The following is a 27,523-nucleotide window of genomic DNA, read 5'->3' on the forward strand; positions in this document are numbered from 1 at the left end:
ACTCCTGACGTCACGCGTCCCCCTTCCCTCGACCCATAGCCTCTGTCTCGGATTAGCGTGAATATATCTCTCCTGCAAGCGAACTATGCTTCTTAGCGCGATGAGAGAAGTCACAAAATCAACCGGAATGTTCAAGCAACTTATAGAAAAACACATTGATTAAATCCATTAAGTAGTTCTCTCAATTTCTAGGTAAGCGGAGGTAACATCCCGAGGCTGGCGTGTGAGTGAGGATGGCCCTACCTTCCTCTTCTTGGCCCGCTGCATCTCTCTCAGATTCGCACAAATAAATCGGCACTTAGTGCGATGACAGAAGTTGCAAAATCAACTGGAACGTTCAAACAAATTACTGAAAAATACCCGATCTAAATCCGTTTAGTAGTTCTTTCGTGAAAAGCGGACAGACATACATACATACAGACAGACAGACAGACACAGACAGGAAGATGTTGGATTTTATATATATAATATGTGTGTGTGTGTGTGTGCGTGTGTGTGTGTATGTAATGAATGAAAAGACTGAGTAACATTTAAATATCTATTGTCACTACTGTTCTACCAGGATTGGCTCTGTCCTCTCGTAACACTGTAACAGAGAAAGTAGGGTGGAAACTAAACAATGAATAGATATTTCAATGAACATAATTTTAGAATATTGCGACTGTGACCAAAATATTATTTTCCTTATTGTGAAGTAAAATATTGACTTGCCAAGGTCCTTCATATAAGGCCTGGAGCATTTTTCTAATTTTCCTTTGAAGATATTTACAATTAAGTGATGCAAAGTAAAGCCATATTCTCTCCTATGGCAACTATCTTTCACATTGCATCCAATCACATGCAAAGTAGAAAATGTTTTACAGTATAAGTGGAGTCAAGCATTTCTATAAAAGTTTGATGCAGTGATTATTTATGTGTTTATATGTAAAGGTATACTTGGAGAAAATATTTTCATAAAATGTAACAAACCTATAAGTGAGCCATACTTTAATTTCCAATATTTGTCCATACATACCCAGTAGTGGCCAAGCTTTAGGAATGTCAGTAGTAACTTACAAAAAGCTGACGTTTCATATTTACAGAATTGCACACTTCCTATACATATTTAATTTACAAATTTTATTATAAAATGAAAAAATTATGCAACCAAATTATTTCTACTATCACCCCGTTTCCATCAATAAAGACATAAGTTTAAAATATTTTCTGCTTTTATTGTCCTTTTTTAAGGCAAATTAATCTGTACAGTTTAAAATAATTTTTTTTTAATTACTTTTCTTAAAAGCTCTCAAATGCTGCTTGCTCAAGGATAATGCATGTATAATGTGTTGTCTTTAGCAAAGTGTTTATTTAATTTTGATGTTTTTGAGTGATTTGAAGGTAGTAGAATTATTCTACTTCGAAAAAGCATATCTACGCTTCATCTATGTGACAGCTAAAGTTTTCAATTTGTGAGTTTATGTTGGAAAGACTGACAAAATGTTGACTTGATGCTAATCTAATGAATTCTAGCACTTATGCTAAAAAACATGTTCTTTGAAATGGCAAATAATAAAGTTGATACATGTGGTTTGCATACATTTTTCATAGGCACATGAAACACTTAAGTGGTTTTATTAATTGACTGATAGGATTGTTTCAGTTTAAATAACATCTCATTACTTTTGCACCAAAATATTTTTTTACATTTCAAGAGTAATAATCCCAAAGCATAAGGAAGATGATGGATCAGCAAATGCAGCACATGAAAATCTTTCAGTGCTTGGGAGTTCTGAAGGCAACCAGTAAAATTTGAATGACGGTTTTGAAAAAGAGATTTAATGTTTGCAAATATAAATAAAAGCTCACTTTATGAGAAGGTTCCAAAAATAAATGAGTAATATCTATTATTGACTCATCATTTGTTCTTCCTTTTTTTCCCGATTCAGCCAGAGCATTCCCTGATAGCAGGGATATGGAGATGTTACCATGAAACAGGAGGACAGACCATGCAGCCTAACACACACATTCACATAAGTCCTATTTTGCAACATCAGTAGCTTTATTAGCATATCTTTGGACTATGGGTGAAAACTGGAGTTCCTAGAGGAGCATTGGAAAAACATGGATAACTGAAATGATACCTGCCATGTATTTGTGATTACTAATTCCAGCCAATCTTTCTAAAACAGCAAATCTGTAGTAGCAGACTAGTTTTTGTCTTTCTATTTTTGCATAAAGCTATAAAAACCATCTGCCAAAGAACTTAAAAACCAAAAACAATCTGATCAATTTCAAGGTTATATACTGTTTTGTAGAAAGCTCAGATAACATATTGTGTAATCACCACTACACAATCAGTAATGAAGAATAACATCTAATATGTTAGAAAAATAATAATATAATAATAAAGACAACACTTGGACCAGGGGCAATGCAGTTTATGAAAACATTAATAATGTATTATGATTACATTTCAACTCTGTTGATAGAAAGCAGCAACACTGCAGCATTTAAAATGAAATACTTAATGTACACCTAAACGGACTCTGGTATCATATTGTAAAAAGAATGTTAATTATTAGAAAAGATAATGATAGCAAACAGAGAAGAATAATCATAAATGGTTTCTCACAGCTGCAGAATACAAAAATATACTCTATACAATAGTGTATATCATGTATACAGCATGTGGCAGTGCGAAGAGATTGAACAAATCAAAAATCTATTAAGTAAAAATTCAACACACATCATGCAGTACTTTTTTTTGGCTTCTTACTTACTGCTCACACAGCGATGGAAGTTTGATTTCTTTATATGTTTCTTAGAATACATTTTCTTGAATTATGATTGAGACAAATTTGTATCATTTGGTTAACTATAGATAAGTACTACATACAAACTGAATTAGAGACAAAAGATGGAATTTTCATGCAGCATCACCAGCATTTTGTTTCTTATATCTTTAAGATGGAGATTGAGAGCTATGAACTAAAACAGCAATTTCCAATGCCCACAGTGCATGGTTTCATCAACCAACATTCCTTCCATGAATATAATAGTCTGCCAGGGAAAAATTGCACTTTTCAATTCAATTTTATCTTATATAGAATACTTTAACTTACAAGCCCACTGTACAGAACTAGTAAGGCATGGCATAACATTCTCAAACCCGCTCATATCAATTCAGTTGTGAATCGTCAAGAGCATACTGTATCCCAGCAGCATCTGGGACAAGGCAGGAACCAACCCAAGACAGGATGGCACCTAAAATGTACAAATATCACAGTTAACATAATACAAGACGCAGGTGCATACATCTTCTTCAATGTTTTTTTAATGTGCCTAAAATTTTATTTATGGAAAAGTGTAACTGTATTACACTGAGACCTTTGGCAGCTGGTCTACTTGGTCTCTCTGGACACACCATAAATTTTATAATAGAACACCAATGAATAAAACAAGTTTATAAAAGTCAGGTCCTTCACTATGTTAAAAAACATAACCACAAACATTTTGAAATTAAATCCATTATACTGTATGTTTATGTTTTAAATGGCTTGCTGGTTCCAGAAGCATTCTTGCTGCCTAAACAATGTATGGAAGAATCAATTAAAAGTAATTAATCATAGTCATGTAAGAGCGCAAAGTACAGTTGAGAGTGATCAAGTAATAACTTAAAACTTAATAATTAAGCTTAATATTTGAGAACCGTTAAGCTGTCAATCCATATAATCGTCCTTCTCTTATAGCCAGTTTGGACTACTATGTAAGCAGCAGAAACCACAAGGAAATATGTTCAGATCTGTCTCTCAGTCACACTATAGAAAACAAAATAATTCTGTTAAGCGCAAATATACATGTGTAAAGCATAATCTGTAACTTCTTGGATGGCTCTAGCTTGGTGCAGACCTATCCAGAAAACATGCTGATTAATTACTAATTCTATTCTAAAACATAATAAAAGAATATCTAATGAGTATGTCTAAGTTGCTGTGACAGATTTACTTTATTGTGAATTCATCTAAAGATCTACTTATCAAGAGAGATGCTTCATTATGAATCAGTGAAAATGCTTCCCTAAGAAAACAGTGTAGAGGAGTAAATCTAAATTAAGGAATAGGATAGTGGAGCAGTATATCTATATATTAAACAAAGCCTTACTAATATAAAATATAGTGATATGCCACACTAGTTGACTAGTGTCAAACTCTAGATAATCATCTAATGTCACATTGCCACAATTGATTATTTTGTCCAAGCATAAAATGAAAACAACAAATATAAGAATGTACAATATATGTAGTAGCACAAAATCGGTAAGTGGAACAGAATAAGCATTTAGATCCTGTTGAAAAGCAGGTTTGTGACTGTTTCATGACTGCTCATTTTAGAGCATCTCTCCAGTACAGTACATTCATTCAGTTCAGTGTTTTAGGTGCACTTCCATTTGGCCCATTTTTCCTCTCACAAACACTGGTTCAGCATGACATTCTTATACATTTAACTTGTAGCACTATAGTGTATGCTAAAAAAGAAATTGGAAACTTATAATTGGCAAGAAGAATGAACTATTAACATTGGGTATTGTAGTATGTGAATGCCTTGCTGGAAAAGTAGTATTAGGATGTTATAGTAGGCAGAGGGTTTGAAAAGAAGTCGACACAAGAATAATCTCACTTCCAGACATACAGTTTTTCTGTTTTCAGGATAGCTACAGTATACAGTATGGACCATCAGTAGGAATAATGCTCCAGAAACAGATTCTCCAAGGGCTCTAGCAAGGAAAACACTATGGATGTCCGCTCAGTGAGGTGGTGGTGTAGTTCTAGTTTTAGTGGCTGAAGTTTTGCATAGAATCTTATATGTCATTTCTGGGTTTGGCCCAGAATCTAACAGTCTAAGATATATCTATAGAAAGAGGTGCAAAAAACTGAGAGAGGAACAGTGTTTGTGTTGTGATGGGAGATGGGTAAGGCAGATAAGACGCTGAACCAGACATTCAGTGTAGCATCTTGCTTGTGATGGCTAATTGGACACTAAGATTTGCTTTGATTTTTGTTTTTTTCTATAATCGCCTACTCAGATTTTTTTGGTGAATAAATACATTAGATTGTCTTGGATTGATTATTTCTAGGTTTGTGGAGCTGTAGGCACTCTCATTCCATATTATAATTGTTTTTTGTTTATCGGAATTAAATGAAATTTGACATCAATATACAATTCTCTTACATAAAGCAAAATACTGGCATCTGACATTCAGGTTCATCAAATGACTTCCACATTAAGCAGAATGGACACTAATGCAGTCATTTGTTATTCTGGTAATGGGAAAACTATACCATTTTAAATGCAATGGTTGCTACTGCTATTTAGTAAATATGTTGATTTCCTGACAAAGGCCATAACTGAAGTTTTGATGAGTCTGTTCCCATAACTCACTCTTTTGGGCTTGTAAAGCTTTTAATGTTTATCTATAAAATGATAAGTAATAGTCAATGGCCAGCTTGTATTGTTCACTAACCACAGAGGACAAAGCAAATAAGACAATATTCACAACTCTCATTTCAATACGACTTTGTGAACACAGCTTCATATAGTAAGCATAGTTTTCTCTATATCATACAGAAGCTTTTATATCTTGAAGTTATGGTATATAAATAAGTTTCAATTCAACTTTTTTCCTTGATTTTGTGAGCTACTAAATGTAAAAATATCGCACAAAAATACATTGTAATTTATTAACAATGTCGACTAAGCACAATACCACAAGGGGTGGTTTGCTTTACTCTGAAAGGCACACTTACTGTAACAGGCAGCCTTTGAAGCTCAAAACTGATAGGCTTCAGTCCAACAGTTTATCGATATTTTAAATAGACTTCAACGAAATGATAAAGCAGGTCAACATTTTTCTCCACTTGTCAAAGAATGGCACAAGTGAAGCTTAAGTAATGGGCCACACACACCGGCACACACTCCATCATGCAATTTACCAAGTATTCTGCATGGTGGAACATTTTACAGGTGATCCATGAAATATTATGAACACAATAAGAAATAAATTGACTGCTTTTTCCAATTTTACTTTATATAACAGACTCCATTTTAACCTTATCTTATAATGAGTCAGATCTTCAACAAATTATACTGCAAAATGGTTCAAACACCTAAGTTATATTTAAAAGAAATGAACAAATCTTGAAAAAATATAATCATTACTGTTACTTTTCTGAAGAGCTACAAAATCGAAACACATGGCTATGGGCTTTTCTTTATTACAAACAGCTGGTTGGTAAACCAGATGCTCATTAGGAAAGGATGACCTGGAGTGTAATATTCCAAATACCCTTGTAAACAGTCTAACAGGAGGAAAATGCCTTTCAGTTTACTGGAAAGGCACTAATTTGGATTTTAAAATAAATTTAATGTTTTCAATGTTCATATGTGCTATTTAGACAATAACAATTAAGATATATCTATATAACAACTTTAAAAACCTGAACCTACCCGACTAATATGTTTAAGTATTCTGTTACAGACTGTGACTATAAAGAAAATGTGTTGTCATTTCTTGACTAGAATGTAGGGAGAGCATTTTGTTAAAATTTATACTATTTGGGAGAGGATCTTGCTCTCCATGATGCTCAGTGGTTGTATGGATTGACTTAAATGATTTGCTTACTGGTTCTTTTGTTTAGAGAAAAAGCAACAATAGGAATAGGACTCAAAAAAAATCTAAATTCTTCCAGAAATATTCCATTCCTGAGTGTTTATTTGAAAGTTGCTCACAGCAACTGATTTCAACATTGTAATGTAATGAGCGTGTTACTGGAAACGTAATTTGGGATTTGCAGTATGTCTCTTTCTAGTAACAGGGTCTGCCAACAGTTATTATCATGTGCATGAGAAATGTTCAGTCTGCAAAACATTGAAAGTATCTTTTAATATTGCAAGAACTATTTGGAGAAAGCCAGTTCCTTCTCTGTAGTCCAAAGTGTATAAAAAAATAGTACACATGCAAAGTATCAATGTCATTGTAGTAAGAACACCACAACTTTACATGTGTTAAAATTGTGGGCATGTGCTTTATTTGTGAAACTAATTCAGTGACAGAAAACAACACTTAGTTTTGTAGCACTGACTAATGACAAAACTGTTCCTCCTGTATTCTTTATTTTTTAATGTTGTTGTAAGATCCATCCATCCATCCATTTTCCAACCCGCTGAATCCGAACACAGGGTCACGGGGGTCTGCTGGAGCCAATCCCAGCCAACACAGGGCACAAGGCAGGGAACCAATCCTGGGCAGGGTGCCAACCCACCGCAGTGTTGTAAGATTGGTTTTATAAAAAAAAGGATGGTACATAATACATTATCAAACCCACTTAATACAGTTCAGGATCATAAAGACAGAAGCCTATCCTCCCAAAACTGTACACATAAGATAGGGAACAGCTGTGGACAGGGAGTAAGCCTATCACAGAATCTACGGTAATCATGCAATTGCTAACACAAGGACCAATTTGGTATCACCAACTGACCTAACCTGCACATCTCTGGGGATGTGAAATGAAAAGTAGAGTACCTGGAAGGAAAGCCCATGCAGATGTGAGGAAAAATATGCAAACTCCACATAGACACACCCGCGGTACTGGATCTGTGAAGCAGCAAAACACCACTCTCCTATGCCACCCAGAAATACAAATTAGCAGTCCTTATAATCTTTTGGTTTCGTTTTTAGCACAGTGAATCTTATATTATACACACACATTATATATATATATATATATATATATATATATATATATATATATTGTAATGGACAGCCGGGTCTCATGCCCGGCAGGGAAACCCCTGCTGCATCTGTTCCGGGGGAGCAGCCATGGACAATTCAATACCTCCCCCGGGACGCTTGGTGGCAGCCTCCCTGGCAGACGATGATTCCCCAACCCGGCGCATGGCTCCATGGGAGATGAAGTCCTCCACAGCCTGGTTGGGGGCTCGAATGGCCGCTAGGGGGAGCTGCATGGAGTCAGCAGCCTGGCTGGACGTATCTTCAGCCCCACCCGGAAGTGCAATTAGGACCAGGTGGTCAAGCACCTGGAACGCTTCCGGGTGGGATATAAAAAGGGCCAGGCACCACCACTCAAGAGAGCCAGAGTCGGGAGGAGGAGGACGACTAAGCCTGAGGAGGAGTGATGGTGCCAGAAGGATTGTTGTAGAGATTGTGAGTGTTTTTGGGACTGTGTTGGGAAGGCGTGCCCCACGGCTGAAGACAAGTAAAATAGTGTTTTATTTAAGTACGTGCCTCTGCCTCAGTCTGTGCCGGGTCATGTGCTATATAGCGTCTTTCACAATATATATACACACACATTAGGGGGGCTTAGCCCCCTGCTTGCTTTGCTCACCAACCCCACCGGCCTCACATCTGTGCCGCTCGCGTTTGTGGATTTCACTTTCACCAAACAATAAATCTTTCAATAATCACGGATACGCCTCTTCATTGGGAAGAAACACTACTTTTCCCTGATGACAACACAAATTAGACGATCAACAAGTCTCCGACCTAAAGTTTAAATCCGAACAATATCTACATACTTCTGTCATATCACCTATGTCCATATATTCAATCTGTTTTTGCTGTTCTGTTATTTCACTGACTATTAATTTACGTTTGCACTAATGCGATCTTTACTATCATTTTTTGAGACTTTCGAATTTTGGTACATTCATATCTCTAACCTGCTCTGCATGTGTATCACACCAACGTTTTTAAACCTCTTTACGACGTTTTACTTTGTCATCTACTCTTTGTCTTTTATTTACGGCCCCGGGCATGGTTAAATCTCTTAGCACAAAGTCTCATCTCACGGGACATGAAATTATCTCTCTGAAAAAGTCTTGCCTCATCCCAGGATTTATATATACCTATGCAGAATGATCACAAAGACTAAAATTATTTACTTATATAAAAAGCCATCTTTGATAATTGGCAATAAAGAGCAAACTCTGGCCCTTTTACACTTTCTTTAAAGAGGACAGAGTTTTTTAAAAGCAGTCTCACATGGTTTACATTCAAAGCATTAGTAATGAGTTTGTGTGTCGGATGCTAAAACACCCTCTATCAGTCACAGTATACATGTATGCATGCACACCCATACACAAACATACTGTACATACATACATATATCTATTTCTTACTAGAAGAATAATAGAGCGATTTATCCCATCATGATATGGATAAATAAACCTTAACTCCATGACTCCATAATGTGTATGAGGGAGGTTAAGAGGTGATTTTTTATTGAATACACTTGTAGTTGACTTTGACTGGTAGCATCTGTGAGTGTGATTGTTTATTAGTTGGTACGGATCAGCACATGCATTAAGAAGGCAGACAGCCTTATTGAAAAAACACCGGTCAAAATTCAGTACTGCACGTCATTCTGATTTATTATAACAGATTCCTCTAGCACCCACTGCAGATTGGTTCCCTCGTACATACAACCTTGCACTTCCTAATACATGTACAAAAAAAGGAAGTGTTTAACTTACTGAGTAAAAAGAAGCTTCCTTCAACCTGGAATGGTACAGATTTTTTTACTTCAGTGAAGCAATTTCACTGCATCTCTTCTGTAACAGTTTTTTGCCAAGTCTCCATCCATTTTGAAGGACAATAATTATCAGAATATCTCTTCCGCTGGCATTTTAAATGTTCCAATAAGGAATTAAAAAGATGCTTATCCTGTTGAGGTAAAGGAAGAATCCCTTAATCCAGGATGACTATTCTTCAATGGGAAATGACCACAGCTACCCTGTAGCTCTAACTGCTGTCTGGGAAACCCATAGTTCATCATCAAAAGGGAACATAAGAAGGTCAAATGATACAGTGTCTGTTTTATACTGCACATTTCACGTGGAATCAAAACACTATGTCAACTGAAGTAACTGCAATTCTTGATGAAGAAGGTTTAGCAGAAGGGATCCATTGAAGACACCTGACTTTAAAAATGAAAGCTGAAACAGCCTATGCCCTAGAGGATACAAGTTCAAGGGATTAAAAGACAGAGATCTTTATTACCTAGGCTAATATAGTGCCCACCTCAGCTTCAGCATATGACAAAATATCGACAAAAGATTCATTGAACATTTTCCAGGACTGAATTGAATATGGGGTATCCATCCAAAACACAACTGAAGGGTAGATTTTCTATTATTCACTAATAATACATTTTTTTCCTTGACTGTGCATGTCCTCAGAGATCACAATACATTTACATATTACATATATGGAAAAATGAAGCCTTCATACAACAGCTGACAATTGTTCAAAAGAAAAAGATGATATACAGAAATATCCACAAAAAACAAGCATGTTATTACAGAGAAAAAAGTACTGTCAGTGTCTACTAGGTACAGAAATAAGATCTTTGTTTTTATCATTTATTTTTAGAGATATATTTAGAAAGTAATACAAATAACATGCAACTGTAAATAAAAAGTAAGCCCTCTCTGCCCCCATTACATCTACCTATAAACAGGATTCTTCTCTCACTACCAAACAAGGTTTGCTAACTCCATTACATAAGACCAGCAAACCTCCATTGTACACCTCTTCTTTGGTTAGCCTGTAATATCTGACAGCAAGAATATACTCCTCTTCATTGATATTACATTGGCTTTCGAAGTATACTGAATTCTCTCACAATTGCATACATAATACAGATGTTCCCACCCAGACCACTACAGCGATCATAACTGGACTCAGTCTGAATCAATTCCAGAAGTCCAAAAAGATAAATGTGAAATCATGATAAGATGTCCTCCGGTGGCATATATATACACACATTGTACTGTACTTCTATTGCAATTTCATTGATTAAAACATTATTATCCCAGGATGGGTTGGGCCTATACCATAAGAAATACGATCTCAGTAGCGCCAGCATTCAAATGTATCTACTGTACACAGATAAAAGGATTTTTAGCTCAGTGCACCCAGGAATTAAATGTTTATGGTGCCAGGGCAGACATTTTGCATTCTGTAAGTATTTTTTAACCCAAGTTGGTCCTTCTTAAATAAATGACTAGAAATAAATGACTAAAAAGCAGTGTCAGATTTGGACAACATATCTATCCAACCATCCATCCACCCATCCTTTAAAAAAACCTGTTCAGTTTAGCAGAGGGAAACCAAATACAGTATTCTGTATAAAGTGATGGGATGCACCAACCAGGAATTGTCTGGTGGGCTGGTTAGGGAGTAATATTACACAATAAAGTTTATAACACCATGATATTATTCCATAAACTATTAATGAAAATGTTTATGAACACAGCTCAAACTTCTAACCATTTTCAAATTATATTAAACTATAGAAAATTGACTGAATTCAAAATAATACTACTTCTAATTTGGATTGCTGAGAGTTGCTATGTGCGTGCTGTGTTGGTATACATTGTGTTGTTGCTAGGCACATTTTTAATGCCCTCTAAATCACATATATAATAGAATTTGATAAAATCCTTTTATATTGTAATGTGTGGGCAAAACAAAATACCTTACAAAAGAAGCACAACACAACCAGTCAGAAATCAAGACAGAGAAAGATCCCCTAGTGGGGTCTAAACATGGTACTAGTTTTTGCAAAGTGAAAGGCATCTTTATCAAATAATGTTATTTAACAAGCAATCCTAAAATAATTAACAAAAAAAAAATATTCAGTAATATGACCTAGTAAGCCAGACATAAAAATTCACGGAGTCACAGTCCCACATGTAGCCAAACAAGCATAATTCAAATGTAATTTTACCAGCTAGAACAAAGAGAGCAGTATTACAGTTCTGTTAACCATTTCCCCTACAATTTTCGTTTTTCTGTAATTTGAGTAGAAAAGGCTTTTTTAGATTATTGAAGCATTAGATGTCCATTGAAAATGTACAAAACCACTCCCCTACCTGACTTCCCAAAAGAACCAGAAACGCTTATGCTAAAGACTTTTTTCTTAATCTAATAATATTAAAGTGAAATAGTAAAAATGACACTTATTCATTCAGCCTAAGGGTAAAGTGTAGAACGCTTTTCATGCAGTGACCTGAGATGAATGTAATGCTAAAACTTCAAAAGGACTAAAATGAGGGTTTCATCTCAAATTCATGCCACAAGCACTATGTCTCAACAATAATTTGCTGCAGGATGGAATGCATCAGTTACTGTAACAGTACATTTTCAAATGTGTTGTTAAGTATAAAAGGGAGAAGAGAACGATGCAATGCTTGTTAAACTTATTTTACTGGAAATAAATAAAGACCATGTTGAGAAGTAATGCTGTTCCCATAAGAGGTTTCTAAATATTATAAAATAAAATTGAGACACCTTCCTGACACATTACATCACTAAATGAGTGAAAAAAAAAGATTTAATCCCTGATTTCATTCCTCACAAAACATGGTGATTAAATGTTACTGCCTTTGAAAAGTGATGTAGAACAGACCCCAGATTAATGAAAAGAAAAGGGCTTTGAATAGCATTTGCATCCTGAAGAAATACATTTTCAGTTTTTCTAATTCCAGTTCTTACAAAATGTTTGATACATTCTTGGAAATGTAATATTTAATTTGCAATTCATTTTAATTAAATTTAATTTGTAATTTAATAGATTAAGTTACATAAGGAAGACATGCTGCCATAACTAAAATTTGATGAATCAATAAATAATTTTCAAGGCCGTATTTTTTAGTGCTGCATCCTAATAGTTTAAGAGGCTTTGGGCTTGGGCAGCACGGTGGTGCAGTGGGTAGCGCTGCTGCCTCGCAGTTAGGAGACCCGGGTTCGCTTCCTGGGTCCTCCCCACGTGGAGTTTGCATGTTCTCCCCGTGTCTGCGTGGGTTTCCTCCCACAGTCCAAAGACATGCAGGTTAGTTGCATTGGCAATTCTAAATTGTCCCTGGTGTGTGTGGGCTGGCGCCCTGCCCAGCGTTTGTTTCGTGCCCTGGGATTGGCTCCAGTAGACCCCCGTGACCCTGTAGTTAGGATATAAGTAGCTGGTTGGATAATGGCTGGCTAGCTTTGGGTTCAGTTCCTACTGATCTATTTACTATTTAACCTTTACTTATAATGTTACAAGGAGTAAAATCCTATGCCAAAAGCATTGAAACAAGGCAGCAACCAATGTGGCATATGTCCAACACAGCCATATATTACCATAGCAGGGCAAATTTAGCACTCAATTGACTTAACATGCATAAGTATGAGACAATGAGAAACAAAGCTGACACAAGGGAACTATGCAAACCCCACACAGACAGTGACCTAACTGGGAATCAAATCTAGAAACTAGGAGTTGTAAAGTGGCAGCACTAACCACTGAGCCATTGTGCTACCTGTCCCAAGATCCTATAATGTGAAATGTAACACAAAAAAATGGTTTCCATATAGTGTCTTCTCTTACTAACACCCGTTGCATGGCTGCACTTGGGTCCTAACCTAGGATCTTGAGTTGGTTTGTCGTGTGGTGGGTGCAGCAATGCACTGTATTAGTGCGTGCTCCTAACCTCTCTCTCTCTCTCTCTCTTACTAACTAACACAAGAGGTATACAAGGGCATTTATCTGTTCATTTAGATTTCATTTGTTAGTTCTATTAAAGGTGTTGTACTTTAAACTATTGCGCAAAATTATTTACAGATGCCTAAAATAAACATACAGCATCAACATATTCTACGTTTGACCACAAATGGGGAGCAACAAGGTTAAACGACCTCAGAGACACACAGTAAATCAGTAGTTGGATTAAAACCGAACATACTGCAGCACGCAAAGCCAAGTCTTCAGGAACCAAGATTCTGTATATGGTCTCAATGTAAAATACATCTAAATTAGTGGGTAGAGCTGCGACAGTCATTTCTCAAACAGGAGGAGGCTAACACCACTCTTGAAAAGGCTCTGAATAGATATCCAATATATTCCACAAACGTGTACACAGCATGAAATAAATTTACAAAACAATGATTCTTTTAGTACTGTCAAACCAAAACTCTACACATCAATGTAATATACACATTATTTTAAAAATTGTATTTGCATTGTTTTATTAAGTCAGTATGGGGAAATTGTCATGGGTCTGTTTCAAAATTTGTAACACATGATCATCCCAATCACAATGTATTTAAATTTGGCAACATGCCATCCTTAGAAATGGAAAAAAAACAATCAATTAGTTCCTTTTATTGAAAGCTAACACGGTGACCATACAGATCTTCTAAATATATCAATTATTGATGATCACTTAATCATTAAATGCAGTTGTAAATATTCATATCTGGCTCATGTCATGGCTTGCCTGGACATTTTTCAGCTGCTCATGCAGTGTGTGATGGAGAATTAATGGCAATACTATTGATAGATCTTTTAAAATGAATTTTAACTTAAGAACGAATCTACACTTTTATAACCTTGTGATGACCCCAAGTATCATAAGTGCCACCGATGGTACCTTTATCTGTAATGGATATGCATGTCTAATTAATATTCTAACTTACAGTACATGAACTTAGTTGGCCTAAATGCTAAAATAATTCAGGGTGGTAGGAGATAGTGCCATAGCTTCCTAATGTGACCCTGCTGCATTACCTTTGGGTGTAAACCTTTTTATTTCCTCTTTTAAAATTGAGGTTACCGAGTAAACACAGTACCATGAAATGCTGATAATTGCATTGCAGTTCTCATATTTGCTTTCTGCCTTTTTATGTGTCACAGAGTAGTTTCTGCTAGCAGTATGTTGCACATAAAAAAAGATATAAAGAGGGAATCTCTTCATTTATGAAAAACTGCCCACTGTACAATACATCCAATCACATTTTAGCAAGGTATAGACTTTAATTTTTGACATGCATCTATCATCCACCTATCCATCCATCCATCCATCCATCTTATTAGAGCTTAACCCAACAAAGAGTCACATGGAGCTTGACTACTAGCACAATTAAATTTAAAGTGCATATTGGTCATCCTCCTATTCATTCACACAACTAACTTCAACATCAAGACACGTGATGAAAGCTGGTTTGTTATATATGAATTTACAAGCATACAACAAACCCACTTATTCCAAATTAGGATGAAGGGTAGTTGGCGTCTCTGCACCCCTTGGGGACCAGGCAGGAAAAAACTTTGGACAGAGTGTCAGTCTACCAGAGGACTCACTCATGCACAAACACATGGGGCTCATTTCAATTTGCCGAAGAACTTAATTTGCAAAACACCGCAGTACCTGAAAACACCACACAGGGCGAGTGTGCAAATTACACCAGATGCAAGATTTGACCCAAGATGCCGGATTTGTCATGCAGTAATGCTAACAACTGCAAAACCGCATTGTCTGCATACATTTACTGTATGTATTTAATTTCCCAGAGCCCTACTTTATATAAGAAGTGGTTTTGAAAGCTCAAATCTCAACTTGCCAGTTTTTGTTTGTTTTTTTTTTTCTTTTTCTCATTATGCTTCTCCATTATTATCAAGCCTTATTCACTACAGCATATGGTTTTGCTTCCCAAAACTTTTGCTGATATTGCAGTGCAAAAAAAACTGACAGACTTCAAAGCATTTTATTGTATTTAAATCACTTGGCAGTTTACCTGCAGTGAAAAACAGGACTTGTTTGTTTTTTGAAACTGTTGGATATAAAGGGATCTCCAGAACACACTATTCTAAAGCTATTTGTGCTTCTCTGGATTTCATTATTTTTCAGCGTCTCAGAAATCATGAGAACATATAATTAAGCTAAGGAAACTATGTGGCTCATAGTGGTGGAGTGATCCCATGGAGAGAAGAGAAACCTACAGGAAGATTTAAGAACACACTGCTGGGAATCCAGTGGATTCACTGTTCTCAACAATACATGGTTTTCATTTAAATTTTAAGCATTTATTATCTGAATTATTTATTAATTCGCATAACTGTTACAGAGTATGGGTGATTGAATTCCTTATCAGAAGACATTTAAAGATGCTCACTGTATTTTGATGAGAGATGCTCTTTTAATAAAATAAAATGAACTGTGAATATACAGTACATCCTGTATTTATTCAGTTTAAAACAGACAAGTTTACCCCGGGTTTACTTCATATTTAAAAATGTATTCACATTGCTGATATATTCAGCTTCCTCACACATTCATCCACTTGCTTCTTGATTAAGCTGAAAGTAATATTCAGCAACAAATTATGTGCAATTATCATCTAACAGGAGATCATTCATGGGTTATAAAAATAGAAGAATTATATATTGGCATAAAACATAGTAATGATGCACAATATTTTTTTCATAATGGGCTTAAATGAGATTGTAATTTACATTTTCATCCAGAAAACAAATGTGTGTTTATAGGGGAAAAATAAGAGATATTAAAATTTTATTTATAAACATAAACCATTTACTCTATGTTTAAGATTTTAATTTTGCTCTGAAAATTATATTTTAGTAGGATGAGATTAAAGGTACGTTGTGGAAATGTTTTTATATTCTATTATCTTGGTATTATTTAAAGAAAATGATAGAATCAATTGCATCCATGATTGAAAAAAAGTTGATTAAAAACAACATATTATATATATATATATATTTCCTTTATAATTGCATTTTTTGCAGAATTTTCAAAAGGACAGAATTATTAAGCTGCCAAAGTTTTGAAGGAGTAAAAAAAAAAAATGAAAGAAGAGAACAATAACTCCCAGGCAGCCAAAATCAAAGTGAACCTGTTGTGTTAGAATAAAAAGGTAACTACAGTATACAGCATAATTATATAAAACAGTATATAATTGTGCTTAAACAATTCAGAGGGTAGAGAGAGACTCACTACATACACACTGATTTAAAAGATTAGATTACTGTGATAATCACCAGCCACCAGCCAGGACTCTTACCAGATCTACAAATGAAAGCCACTTTTCCATATTCTAACTATTTTGCCCACTGATTCTAGCTACTGAGAGCTCAAGATGATGTATATGTGTATGCATGTATTCTGTGATATCCATCTGGCAGTACAGTGGTTAGCAATGCTGCCACACAGACCCTTACTTCAAATCCTGGGGCAGATCATTATCTGTGTGGAGCTTTCACACAGTTTTCACACAGCCCCATGTCTGTGTGGCTATCCTCCTGGTATACCTGTTTTCCTACTGGATTGATGATTCTCAACTGGCTCCACTGTGAGCGTGTGGGTAATGATGTGTACTTGAGTGCATGGGTTTGTGTATGGTTTGTGGGTTTCAGAATGTAAAGCCAGGAAACTATACTGGATGGCAATGGCACCACTGCACTACTCTTCTATATTATAGAAACACACATCTTATACTGTGTATATTACAGAATATATAAAGGAAATACAGACGTGTAGTGGGGAGAACTGTTCCTTCACCACTTTAGGGTTCTGGATTTGAGACCAAGCCTTACCATAATTTGTAAATATTACCACTGAGTGCATTTTCTCAGGCAAATACAATTTCTTCAATCTTCTAGTGATGTGTATATAAGATTAAATCTATTGATCTGGAACGAATATGAGTTTATATGTACAGTAAGTGTGCCATGCACTGGACTGATATGTTGAACAGAGTTTCTTTGTCCACTACTGTTGAGATAACCTTCACCTTCCCATGATCCCATACTCAATCAAGCAGATTAAGAAAATGTGTTGATGTAAACACAGTGTATGAGCAACAGTCTAAAATATAGTTTATCACTTGTCTTTGACTGTTTCATCAGCAAGAAAAATATTGTTTAAACAAATTACATATAATTTATTTAAACAATATTTCCTTTACTGATTATACAGACAATAACAACTACCAGACTATCTGTCGCAGGCAAGCTGCTATAACCAGAAAATGAAGATATATTTCAAGTAGCCTTAATTGGTTAAGTGATATTTTAGTTTTGAGACTCAGCTTAAGGTGGGACAGATTTAATTTATAATTTCCTGCTTTAATGTGCACCCTGGTGACAAAAAGGCTGAGAAGACTCTTTTTCTTTTCATTATTCAGCAATATCTCATTATAGGATTAGCCCTAGCTTCCAAATGAATCAACATCTTTAAAATGATTGTCAGGTACAGGTATTTGTTATTAGACCAATTAATTCTTTTGAAAATCATAATGCAGTATACTGTTATATTTGTGTCTGATTCTGAAATTGTTTCTCTTCTTTTACTGCATTATTCCTTAAGCCATTACTCTATTCATGGCTGTAAAATAGGTAAAACTGAATCAATAAAATATGCCTTCCAGTAGTGAAAACCATATTAAAGGATTTTTTTTTTTTTTTTGCTAAGTGTGAGAATGCTGAATTCTACACACACACCCACACACACACACACAACCGTGCAGTATACAGCAAGCGGGTGCTTAATCAATAGAGTATTACATTTGGCAAATGGACACATTGGTTTTCCAGAGCTAGTTTTACAGGCAAATATAACAGAGATGTAATAAAATGAATACATAATCTGAAGCAGCTGGTAAAAATAGTTACATGTTTATTTGGTTAGAAAAAGTAAAGATTAATTTACTTTGATATAATTTTACTGTATAAAAGTGTAGTTGGCAGGACAGTGAGCACGGTAGAATTTCATCCTGAATAGAAAATATTAAGCTTGACAGAGATACTGCTGAGAGTGTGCTGAAGATGTATAATGCAAAGAAAGTTTCTAAAAAGAATAATCTATTGCCTGGAGCATGGTATTCCTGTGGTGTAAGACCTATTGATCTAAGCTTTATCTTATAGCAAAATGATGTAAAGCACCCAGCTAGAATAATTAAAATACATTTGTAAACCTAATAGAAGACTAGGTTATGGAACAGCTGCATTTCACAAATATTTATCTTTATGACAAATGGCTTCCTGGTGGATTCTTTCATAAGTGTTAGCACTGAATATTATAGCAGGCAGAGAAGACAAGATGGCCCAATTTAGAAGTTTCCTTCTGAATTGTTAGTTTTTCTTGTCTTGTGGCATTGTTAGTATTACTGTCTGTTTTGGTTTGCATTGGAAACCTACAATAACACAGCATATGTGGTAATACACAGAAAACAAAACATTCCTTCTCAAATGCTACTTCTTAGAAATGCTCATATTTATTGCTTAGAAATTTCCAATTAATTCCTCATGGTATCAGTGATAATGTTTCTGCCACAAAAGCCAAATCCTGAATGAGTCATTTTCCATCTAGTGGGCCTCAGCACTCCAGCTATTGCCTGCAGAGAACACTTGACGTGCACATAAGAATGATGCAGCAAGATATTTAATGAGGTATGGCTTTTGTCTTTAAATGTACACATTTACAATATTATAGCTCTTTTTCTATCTTTTAATAGAGAAAAGTACATTTTAATATAGGATACTTGGGGAAAACAAATCACAGTGTGAAACGATGCAACCATGTAAATTCATGTAAATTAATGGAAAGAGCAAAAAAGTGATGTCACTGATCTAGCAGTACACTGGGGGAAGAAGTCAAATCCCCAAGAATCAATGTTGTGGTCATAGTGAAGGATGACTACGCACTATTTACTCAACACACTGTCGCATTGATTCTTGGGATTTGAGTTCCTTGTTCAGCTCATTACTAGACCAGGTATAACACCAAATTTGCAGTAAGAGAGCTGTGCCACTGTAGCATTTTGGCTGAAATCAAACGAACTGACTCTTGGACATGAACACGGTACAGTACTGAAGACACTATTTTTATGGACAATAAGAAGTAAATTGCTTATTTTGGTAGCCAGTAAATATTTGGTGCGTCTTTTATAATTCTGTAAATAGTGTTACAATGTTGCACTATAAGGATGCTTAAGGGAGAACCCTGAACCCAAATCAAAGTAACAAGACAACAGGAATGCAATAACAGTAGGAAAGTTCATAAGGTACAGTGTAAAAATAACAAAATCTGTCCTTGCAGGGCTACCTATAGAGCAGATGACACTAACTACCCTGTATGGTGTCTGGTCCATTTACCAACTACTGTACATTGATTCCTGCTCACCTTCTTGTACAAATCCCTTTCTTTGTCTTACTTCTGACTTTTCTTACTCCCTCCAATTGAACTTTTGTCTCAAATGACTTCCCAACTCTAGCCTCAAGATAAGACTACTCTGAATAACTCTCCCAAACTTCTTTTAGATTATTGGGTGTCCTTTCAAAACTCTGGTGGTGTGCTTTGGATGAGCTCCCTCTAAGAGCACAAGGTACTCCAACATGTTCTACATACCCTCAAGTTGTACCTGGGAGTACCATACTAGTTATCCTTTCCGGTATCTTTGTGAGGCTATGTTAGTTTGCCCATTAGTGATTTGTGAAACTGCTAAAAAAAACATTTGCATTAGTTTCTAGGTCATCCTTTGCATTAGTTTCTGGGTCATCCATGGCTAAAAATTGTAGTTGTAGTTCCCTCTGACTGTTACCAATAGTGTCATTACCACTAATGGTTAACACAAATGATTTTTGTTTCAATTATACAGAATCTGGTACACTCCAAAATAGTTAAAGGGAAGACACCACCTTAAACTTATACTGTATATAGCAGATTCAGCTACACAGGTGTGAGATAGGAATGGTGCCAGTTTAGAAATGAAATTAAACTAAATCAAAACTTAATGATTCTCATATCTAGTAATTACTGAGTCATAATAAATGGAAAATTTAACAAGGCACCTTGACCAGAGCGATGAAAACACTAGCCAAAACTATACTGCAATTAGCAAATATAACAAGAACATTTTCCAGAATAAAATAATTAGCAAAACAACTTGTAGCCACCTCTGTCTCCATCATTTTGCAGAACAAAAAGCAGCAAACAAAATTTATCACCTTAATTAACAGTCAGGTTTCACAAGTCATAAAACTTTCTCTGTTAATTCTTATACTGTATGCTTGCATTAGAATATAAAGCAATTGTTCATCCATGTATTACTGTGATTTTTCCATTAATTGGTCACAGGGAGCTGGGGTATATCCAAGCAGCACAAAATGAAAAACAGATTAAACTTCAGGCCACTGCTGGGCATACTCATGCATTCAATCAAATTCACTCTTATCTGGCCAATTTAGAATTTTGACATTAATTGTAACGTGCAAGTCCATGCGGTGTCGTACCAAGCTTGGGTGCGAGTTCCAAAGCGGTAGTGCTTGTTCTGGAAACTGAACCTAGGTCCTCTCCAACAGTAGCATTAATGTTTATTTACTGGATCACTATAACACTCAAAAGTTAAACATAAAGCCAAATGAAATGAGTAGCTACAGCACAATATCACTTTAATTACTTAATCCATAAAACCAAACAAGCAATTAAGCAAGGCCGAGGTTATGCTGGAGTGAAAACTAGACCAGATATTCGTCTTTCAGAATGCAAGACTGAGACTTTCTTAAGCCACAATGGTCCTTTTATCATGGTGAACGATAGGAGTCAGTTACAGCATAAAAATATGAATTGTTTACCATAGACTATAACAAAGAAGCAAGTAAAAAAGTAAAGTAAATTACAAGGAAGGGAGAGATTTTTGATCAAGTGAAAGATGGCTATTTTTTAAAATGGATATTGCTTTATTTTTAATTTTACCTTGAGCATGGATGTGCTGCTTCAAGTAAAATTAGATTTCTAAGTATTGACAATGGGAGGTATGGTAGTGCAACGATTACTAGGTCTGCCTCACGGATCTAGTGTGCTGGGTTACTGTTTAGTAGTGCTTGGTTTGGACATTCCCATGACACTTTGTAGGTTTGAGTCTGGGGACTCTGTATACCCCTAAAAGACTTGCCTTAGGCCAACAGAAGATTCTAAAGTGAGCAAATGCAAGTATGGGCCCTGCAAGCACGGCTGGTTTCGGTCTTGAGCCCATTAGACACCAAAATCCTGACTTGGATTAAAATTGTTTTGAGAAAGTATGTCATGTGTTGACCATTCTCATCAGTTTATTGAAGTCAATTTTGGGATGCTTTAAAAACATATTAGTCATATCACTGCTCTTCACTTTTGGGATCTCTAATCAATCATAGAGATTTAATGTGACTTCAGTGTATTTTTTAGTCACGGGCCTATCTGAAACATTTTCACTTTAAGAAGTACAGAAGAAGCAGGTAATTCGCTAGGGTGTCTTTAAACTTCAAAGCAAGTGTTTTATTTGTAGTGGTAAAATAAACAGTAAATCAATAATGAGTCTGGCCCCAGAAGAGCGAGAGTTTCTTCACCACAATTGTATAGCTTATATACGCCTAAAATCTGGAATAAATTACCAATAGAGAAACATGAGTTTAGTACTGTCAAACATTTTAAAAAAGCTACTAAAAACACACATTTTTAATTTGGCTTTTCATGTTTGTTTGTGGTGTATCTGTTGTAAAAGATTAAAGCTAATACGGTACAATATCTTTAAAGCTTTGCACTTGTTCACAGAGGTGAAGAAATAGAATACAACTATTAGATAGTCCTAAACATTTGTATTTTTTATAAATATTTTTAAATCTTTCTCGTATCCTTTGGTGGTGTTGTGGCAGTGCCATTCTGTAGCCGCTTTGATGCTGGTAAGGTTGAGGGAGGCTACCGCTATGATGATACATACAACACTGAATCTTCTAGCACACTTCATCATTTGCAGATAACCTTGAATTACTTTATCACATTGAAGAACTGCACAATGTCCAGATGGAGCTGTGTGGTCTTTCAACCTTGGAATCCTGACAGGTTTATTTTCTCCAGCAGTTTTTGTTTTCCTCTCCACCATTTGTTATGAACTCTTCAATGTTATCTTTCTCATACATTTAGTTTTTATTTGAGCTACACTTAAGTACCAAAATGTGTTACAGAAATAAGTGTCTTTGACTCCTTAGATTGAATCCTTTATGACTGTATTATGTGTTAAAAAGGAACTTGTGTAGGCCATCTTTCCTGTTTAAAGACTGTTGATTCATCTCAGAGAAAAACTGTTTTTCCCTCTTTTTTTAGGAAAGGTACATTAAAATCTAACACTAATGACTACTAATGATAAGTCAAAACACTTTGTCAGTATTAATACACTTTCAAACTATAGTGGCCTGGACCTGCACTGCCTTTGTACAATATGCAGTATAACATCCATCCATCCATCCATTTTCCAACCCGCTGAATCCGAACACAGGGTCACGGGGGTCTGCTGGAGCCAATCCCAGCCAACACAGGGCACAAGGCAGGGAACCAATCCCAGGCAGGGTGCCAACCCACCGCAGAGTATAACATTTACCACAATATAAAAACAAAAGTTAAAAAAAAATCCTGAATTTCCTTTCATACAATACATTAAAAAAATTACACTTTTATAAGCCTAGTAGGCAGAATATTTTTACTTGGATGTTATTTGTGGAGCCATAGACATACTGTACACATACACACAAACACACACAATCTTATTTAATCCTTCTCATCTTTCAGTCCAATTTTACTTCATACGTATAATCATTTCCAGTGGCAAGGAAAGCATGCCATGCTATTGTCTTGAAAAATAAGGCTACAGTAACTGCCAAGTTTTTCTAAAACTCCTTTTCACCCTAAGGCCATCTTTTTAGTAAGCTACTCTGTACCATGCACATCAAAGGGCTTAAGCTATTTTTCTTATCCTTCTTAACTCACAACTGATTAATACTTATAAATTAATTGAAATTGTGGAGAAAAAGGCTGACCAAAAGACAAGAGATGCAACATGCAGTTTTTCTGAAAGAAAAAATATATAGTGGATAGTGGACTCCCCATTGGTTATCACCTCAGAACATTGAATATTGATAATAAATACATAAAATAAATAAATAAATAAATAAAAAAGAGGTCTCTAAGCCGTTCCAAGATGCAATAATAAAGACTACAGTATTGAAGACCAACAATTTTCACTAGGGTCTCTTTGTACTTTTAAGAGCTAGTGGTCCCTTGTCTGTTAATTTAATGAATTGTTTAAAACCACTTTGGTGTGGGTGTGTAGCCTTATAGCATTATATACTGTAGCTGCAAGGCTTCAATACAAACAAAGTGTGGCCAGTTGAATTGTATAATGTTTTTTTTATGATTTTTTTTTTTGAAAAAAAAAATTAAACAGGATTAAAGAATTGGTTTTGTGGAATATATGGCCAGACCACTAAATACATGATAACAAGGAGTTGGGATCATGAAAATATAAATCATGTCAAAAGCAGGTAGTGTGCAAAATACAGTGTGGTAATCAAGGGGTCCTCTTAGTTCTTCAGTGCTGGCTGAATACTGATTTCTTATGAAACATACAATAATTTAATTACGGGAAATGCTGTGAGTATGCAAATTATAACAAGATACTCAATCTGCAAAGAAAAGGCCCAGCCCCTTGAACCTATGACAAGCATAACACAGAATAAAGGCTTTTCATAAGACATTTACACTTAGTCGCTTAGTCTGCATGTGCAATGCAAAAATGGCTGTTTCATCTTGAAGTGTAAGGCATGCCGTGAACCAATTTTCTTCTCAGTGCTGCAGCTCTAGTGTACAGCACAAAATTCATGGGCAAGTCATTTTTAGGTATAATGCAGTGTGCCCCTTCATTTGTGACAGACGGGTATCATCAAGAGTGAAAGGGAAGGTTGGAGACGGTGGCACTGACCACAAAGCACGAGACAGAGCTGGAGGTAGCAGAGTTAAAGATGCTAAGATTTGCACTGGGTGTGACGAGGATGGATAGGATTAGAAATGAGTACATTAGAGGGTCAGCTCAAGTTGGAAGGTTGGGAGACAAAGTGAGAGAGGCTAGATTGTGTTGGTTTGACATGTGCAGAGGAGAGATGCTGGGTATATTGGGAGAAGGATGCTAAGGATAGAGCTGTCAGGGAAAAGGAAAAGAGGAAGGCCTAAGAGAAGGTTTATGGATGTGGTGAGAGAGGACATGCAGGTGATGGGTGTAACAGAACAAGATGCAGAGGACGGAAAAATATGGAAGAAGATAATCCACTGTGGCAACCCCTAACAGGAGCAGCAGAAAGAAGAAGAAGAAGAAGAAGCAGTTTGCCCCTTCATTGTGACTATTGTCCGTATGATGGTTTCCGCAAGCTCTGTCATTTTTTGCTTTCCACCATCACACAATTCAGCATCACTAAGACCAAGGCTATGTGGGGCTCTATTTATTGTTCTTCTGTGAAAATTCTTTTCTCTTTCTTGGAACCTCTTGAGGCTTGTTAGAGGACGCAGATCCCTTTCCTGCAGATGAACTGCTATCACTCAATCATCTAGTACTGACCAGCTTGTACAGCATTTGTAGACCATTGTCTTCCCACTTTGCCTTTGAAGACCTGTCTGCCAGCTGCTACAATATTTTACTGTGAACCCAGTAATGGGCACAGAATGATTTATAACATAATAAGGTGTTTTCAAAGTTTATTTTTGCACACCCCTTTTGTTGCTTTTAGGGAGTCCAATGTGTTAATTAGAGTCCCCAGACTCCAGGGGCTCTCACTGTTTTTACATACTGAAAGAAGCTCAAAGTGAAACAGGTAATGAAGACCTTGTTTTAAGTAACACAAAACACTTGGCAGGGTTCTGTGACTTTGAATTAAATGGGGATGCTAACTGATGTACAGATGAATTTTAGTAAAAAGAGGTTCAAAAAGTAAAATTGTTGCCATTGTAGTTGATAGTAGCTAACTATCATAGTTACATAGCTAACAATATCCATCAGTTCAGCTATTTACCAGCTTACTAAATTCAGAATTACAAAGAGGATGGAGCTTAACCCTGACAGCAACAGACACGGGGGATAAAAGGGCTAACCCAATGGAAAGCAAGTCCATCTCCATATACATAAAGTATGCTCATAAAAATATGGATAAGTACAAGCCAATCAGCTCATTATGACTTATCAGATCATTTTTTTTGGCTAACTTTGGCTACATCGTGAGATTGAGAACTATAGAGGTCCAAATTATACACAGCATCTTCCACACTACTTTTTAACCTATCCTATGCATACAAGATATGTCTGTTTGAAGAAACACTTTACTATTTGTGTGAAATTACCCTTAAGTTTTGTCCACCTGTATGCCCAAGTTTGTGTTGAAGTACTCATTTTAAAATAACAGTAAGTGCCCAAGCTGCTCATTTCTTTCATAACTTTAGAAACGTCCGTCATGTCTTCTCTATTTCCTTTTGCTTTAACTGAAAAGGTTCAACTCCTTCAATTTTTCTTCATGGCTCACACTTCACAATTCTAAGAATATGTCTAATAGCTTGCCTCTGGTCTTCTTCTAGTGCTGCTATTTTTTGTGGTAATGAGACTGAAACTGAACACAATATCCCTGTTGTGGCTTCACAATTATAATGTATAACTTAAGAATGAGCCCCTTGACTTGAGCTCAGCACTGCATACTGTGTAACCGAATATACCGTTAGGTTTCTTAGTTTTCATGCTGTACAGAATATTATCAGTTTAGACACACCAATTAACTTGCTAGCATGTATTTAGACTAACTAGAGAACTGAAGTTCCCACACAATCATAGAGAGAGCATAGAAATGCCATACAGAAGAGGGCAGAATTGAAAATGGTTCTTAAGTGCTGTTAGGCGGTTACACTACTAGCCGTTGCAGCAACATGCTGCCTCTTAAAACAGACTTATTGTCTGGGAATCTGGGAAGATCATTGGACTGCTGGTTTTTGCAGCCTCCCCTGATTATCTGAAATGTAAAAGAAAAAACTCCTGCACTATATAACTGCATATCATTAACATAAATAAAATATGGCAGCTTATATAAAAGCCATATACCTGAAATATTATTAGAAAAACAAATTTATTGCGAGTCCAAAGAGTATAATTCACTGTATTAATCATCCACTAAATCTGTCACATTACTTTATTAGCATATCCATATTTTGAAGTGAATAGATGTATATAAATAGCCCATTTCCATATTCGCTTCTCATATTTTGAAGAAAGGAAGAGGGGGCGTCTCATTGCTGTATGATTATATTTTTTAATTTTTCTTTCCCATGAATAAGCTGCTTTCTTTTATTTGTGTAACCTCCTCCTTTGCTGATAGATGGAATGCAGTAGGTGCCATGATGAGTGACAAGATCAGCAATCAAACAAAGCCTCATAAACCTTTGAAAGTGCACAGCCTGTACTTTTGTTCGCTTCTTACTTCAGTCAGTCTCTTAGCTGAACACAACTGCTTAGGATTTAGAGATGACATAAATTATCTTAGTTTATATAATATTAATACTGCAGATGTTTATATATGTTTTTTTTTTTTTTTTTTTTTACTTTCACAAACATTTGAAAATGGTGACAGCTGGTAGAAAGGTTCATTCTGTGTGTGTGTGTTTGTATTGTGCTCACTAGAACAGAATGCCATCAGTGATGTTTATCCTTATAACATTGGCATGGAACCAAGGAGTTATTTTGAGAGAGGACTGTCATACCACATTAAGACTGTATCAGAAATATGCTTTCTTGATCTAATTACTGTCTTTTGGTTACATGCAGTCATCTTTAGCATATTAGGGTACT

The 27,523-nt window shown here is 35.8% G+C and overlaps 1 protein-coding gene across 7 annotated transcripts in view; it reads right to left on the minus strand.

Moving 5' to 3' along the window:
* pcdh7b (protocadherin 7b) overlaps positions 1-27,523 on the minus strand; it is a 470,178-nt gene that overhangs the window by 267,522 nt on the left and 175,133 nt on the right. Inside the window, exon 2 of one of the 7 annotated variants that reach the window (XM_051928253.1) lies at positions 18,573-19,234. The exons of the other annotated variants lie outside the window; for them this stretch is intronic. Within the exon in view, the coding sequence (XP_051784213.1) occupies positions 19,136-19,234 (99 nt within the window). The 3' untranslated portion in view covers positions 18,573-19,135. Of the gene's footprint in view, positions 1-18,572; positions 19,235-27,523 lie in introns of those variants that run through there. 7 annotated transcript variants of the gene reach the window in all.

Source organism: Erpetoichthys calabaricus, chromosome 5 (genome assembly GCF_900747795.2).
Source record: "Erpetoichthys calabaricus chromosome 5, fErpCal1.3, whole genome shotgun sequence".
Classification (NCBI taxonomy): domain Eukaryota; kingdom Metazoa; phylum Chordata; class Cladistia; order Polypteriformes; family Polypteridae; genus Erpetoichthys; species Erpetoichthys calabaricus.